Genomic DNA, 1,952 nt, shown 5'->3' with positions numbered 1-1,952 from the left:
CGGATGCGGGACACTCAAAGAAGAGGGAACTTTGGTCTGAGGGGCTGGCAGCTGGTTAGTAGAGTGAGGATGTCAGGTTTGGGAAGTCAGGATGAGGACCGTCCTCCCGGACTAATGGGTGCCTCAGGACCCTCCCCTGTGATCAGATCTTCCTCCCGGCCAAACATCGGGAAGGAAAGTGGTGGCCTGAGAAGGGAGCTTGGAGCCTGGTTGTGAAGGGGCAGCCACGAGACAGCAGAAGGAAGGTGTTGGGACCCTTCAGTGGGGGGTTGAGCATGCTCTCCTCTGCTCGTCTGGGGTGACAGGGAAGGTGGCAGCGTCAATTTCAGACAGGAGAGGGGGCGTTGGATATGGGGGTGTCTCGCACCAATTTTCATCCTGACTCTGAATGTCAGCTGAGAGGACTTGCCTCCCCTGCCAGCACCCACTGCCCCGCCCCTTCTAACACCCAGGCAGGACTGTCTGCTGCGCCCCAGGGCTCACTTTTCCTTGCTACTCAGCGGTCTCGGGGGACACGCTGAGCAGGAGAACAGGAGCCCTGTGGGTCCTAGAGTACTGGCCTCAAGGACCCCTCAGAGGTGGCTTCCATTCCATTCAGGGGGGACTCTCCTCGCTGAAGGTTCTCACAGCTTGTCCTTGTCCCTCCTCCAGGTGCCCTCCTTGCCTGCTTTCCTGCCCGGACTTCCACTTGTGGTCCCTGACCTGCTGTCACCATGCCTCGGAGGCACAAGAATAAGTCCCATGCCCGCGAGAAACGCCACCAGGTCCGGGGGGACACTCAGGAGGCCCAGGCCAGTGCTGCTGCAGCCCCAAAGGAGGAGTGCCCCTCCTCCCCCTCTTCTGCTCCTCAGGGTTCTCCCCTGAGCTCCCCTGCTGCTGGCGATCGCCAGGAGCTTCAGGGAGCCATGGCCCCTAGCTCTCCTGATGCAGGGCCTTCCTGTGCAGGATCTGATGAAGGTGCCCAGGGCCCAGAGGAGGAAAGTGCAGGTGCCTCCCAGGCAGCCCCTGCCACTCAGAGCACTCGCAAAGATCCTCTGGCCAGGAAGGCCAGGATACTGGTGGAGTTCCTGCTGGAGAAGTACACCAAGAAGGAGCCCATCGCGCAGAAGGCCCTGATGAAAATCGTCAGCAGGAAGTACAGGCAGCACTTCCCTGAGATCCTCAGTACAGCCCGTGAGTGCGTGGAGCTGGTCTTTGGCCTGGAGATGAAGGAAGTCGATCGTAGCAGGAACATCTACACCCTCATCAGCAAGCTCAACCTCGGGGGAAATGATTGTCCGAGTGGTGAGGGGGGGCTGCCCAAGTCCGGTCTCCTCATGGTGCTCTTGGGGGTCATCTTCATGAATGGTAACCGCGCCACCGAGGAGGAGATCTGGGAATTCCTCAGTATGTTGGGGATCTATGCTGGGAGGAGGCACTGGATCTTTGGGGAGCCCAGAAGGCTCATCACCAAAGATCTGGTGCAGAAGGAGTACCTGAACTACCGCCAGGTGCCCAATAGTGATCCTCCACACTATGAGTTCCTGTGGGGCCCGAGAGCTTGTGCTGAGACCAGTAAGATGAAGGTACTGGAGGTTTTAGCCAAGTTCCACGGTAGGGTCCCTAGTTCCTTCCCAGACCTCTATGACGAGGCTCTGAGAGATCAGGTGGAGAGAGCATGGCTGAGAGGTGCTGCCAGGGATCCAACCATGGCTGAGGCTAGTGCCCCTTCCAGGGCCAAGTCCCGCAGCTCCTCCCACATCTAGGGAGGGGTCAGGGCACTTTGTTCCCTTTGTGTTGGAAGAGAGCCGTCAGGGTCCTAAATACTGCAGAGTAGTAGGGGTGGAGGGAACAAAACCCATATCTTCTTACAGTTTTAAATGGTAAGGGAGTTTAGATCTAGTTTGTTTTAACAAAATATACATCTGTTTTCTTGTATTCATATGAGAAATACCTAATGAACGATGATTTAA

The 1,952-nt window shown here is 57.1% G+C and overlaps 1 protein-coding gene across 1 annotated transcript; it reads left to right on the top strand.

Moving 5' to 3' along the window:
* Positions 1-713: 713 nt before the first annotated feature.
* Positions 714-1,745, top strand: LOC101111529 (melanoma-associated antigen B17-like). The gene has a single exon (XM_012107952.4). It carries the CDS (start codon positions 714-716, stop codon positions 1,743-1,745), a length of 1,032 nt encoding a protein of 343 aa, XP_011963342.3.
* The last annotated feature ends 207 nt before the right edge of the window (positions 1,746-1,952 follow it).

The sequence above is a fragment of the Ovis aries genome, chromosome X, assembly GCF_016772045.2.
Source record: "Ovis aries strain OAR_USU_Benz2616 breed Rambouillet chromosome X, ARS-UI_Ramb_v3.0, whole genome shotgun sequence".
Lineage (NCBI taxonomy): Eukaryota > Metazoa > Chordata > Mammalia > Artiodactyla > Bovidae > Ovis > Ovis aries.
Note: the sequence above shows the minus strand (reverse complement) of the source record. Positions and strands in the feature narration are given on the sequence as shown.

What these genes read in the sequence shown, in the direction of transcription:
- LOC101111529 (XM_012107952.4), top strand. Translation starts at nt 714, where the DNA reads ATGCCTCGGAGGCACAAGAATAAGTCCCATGCCCGCGAGAAACGCCAC.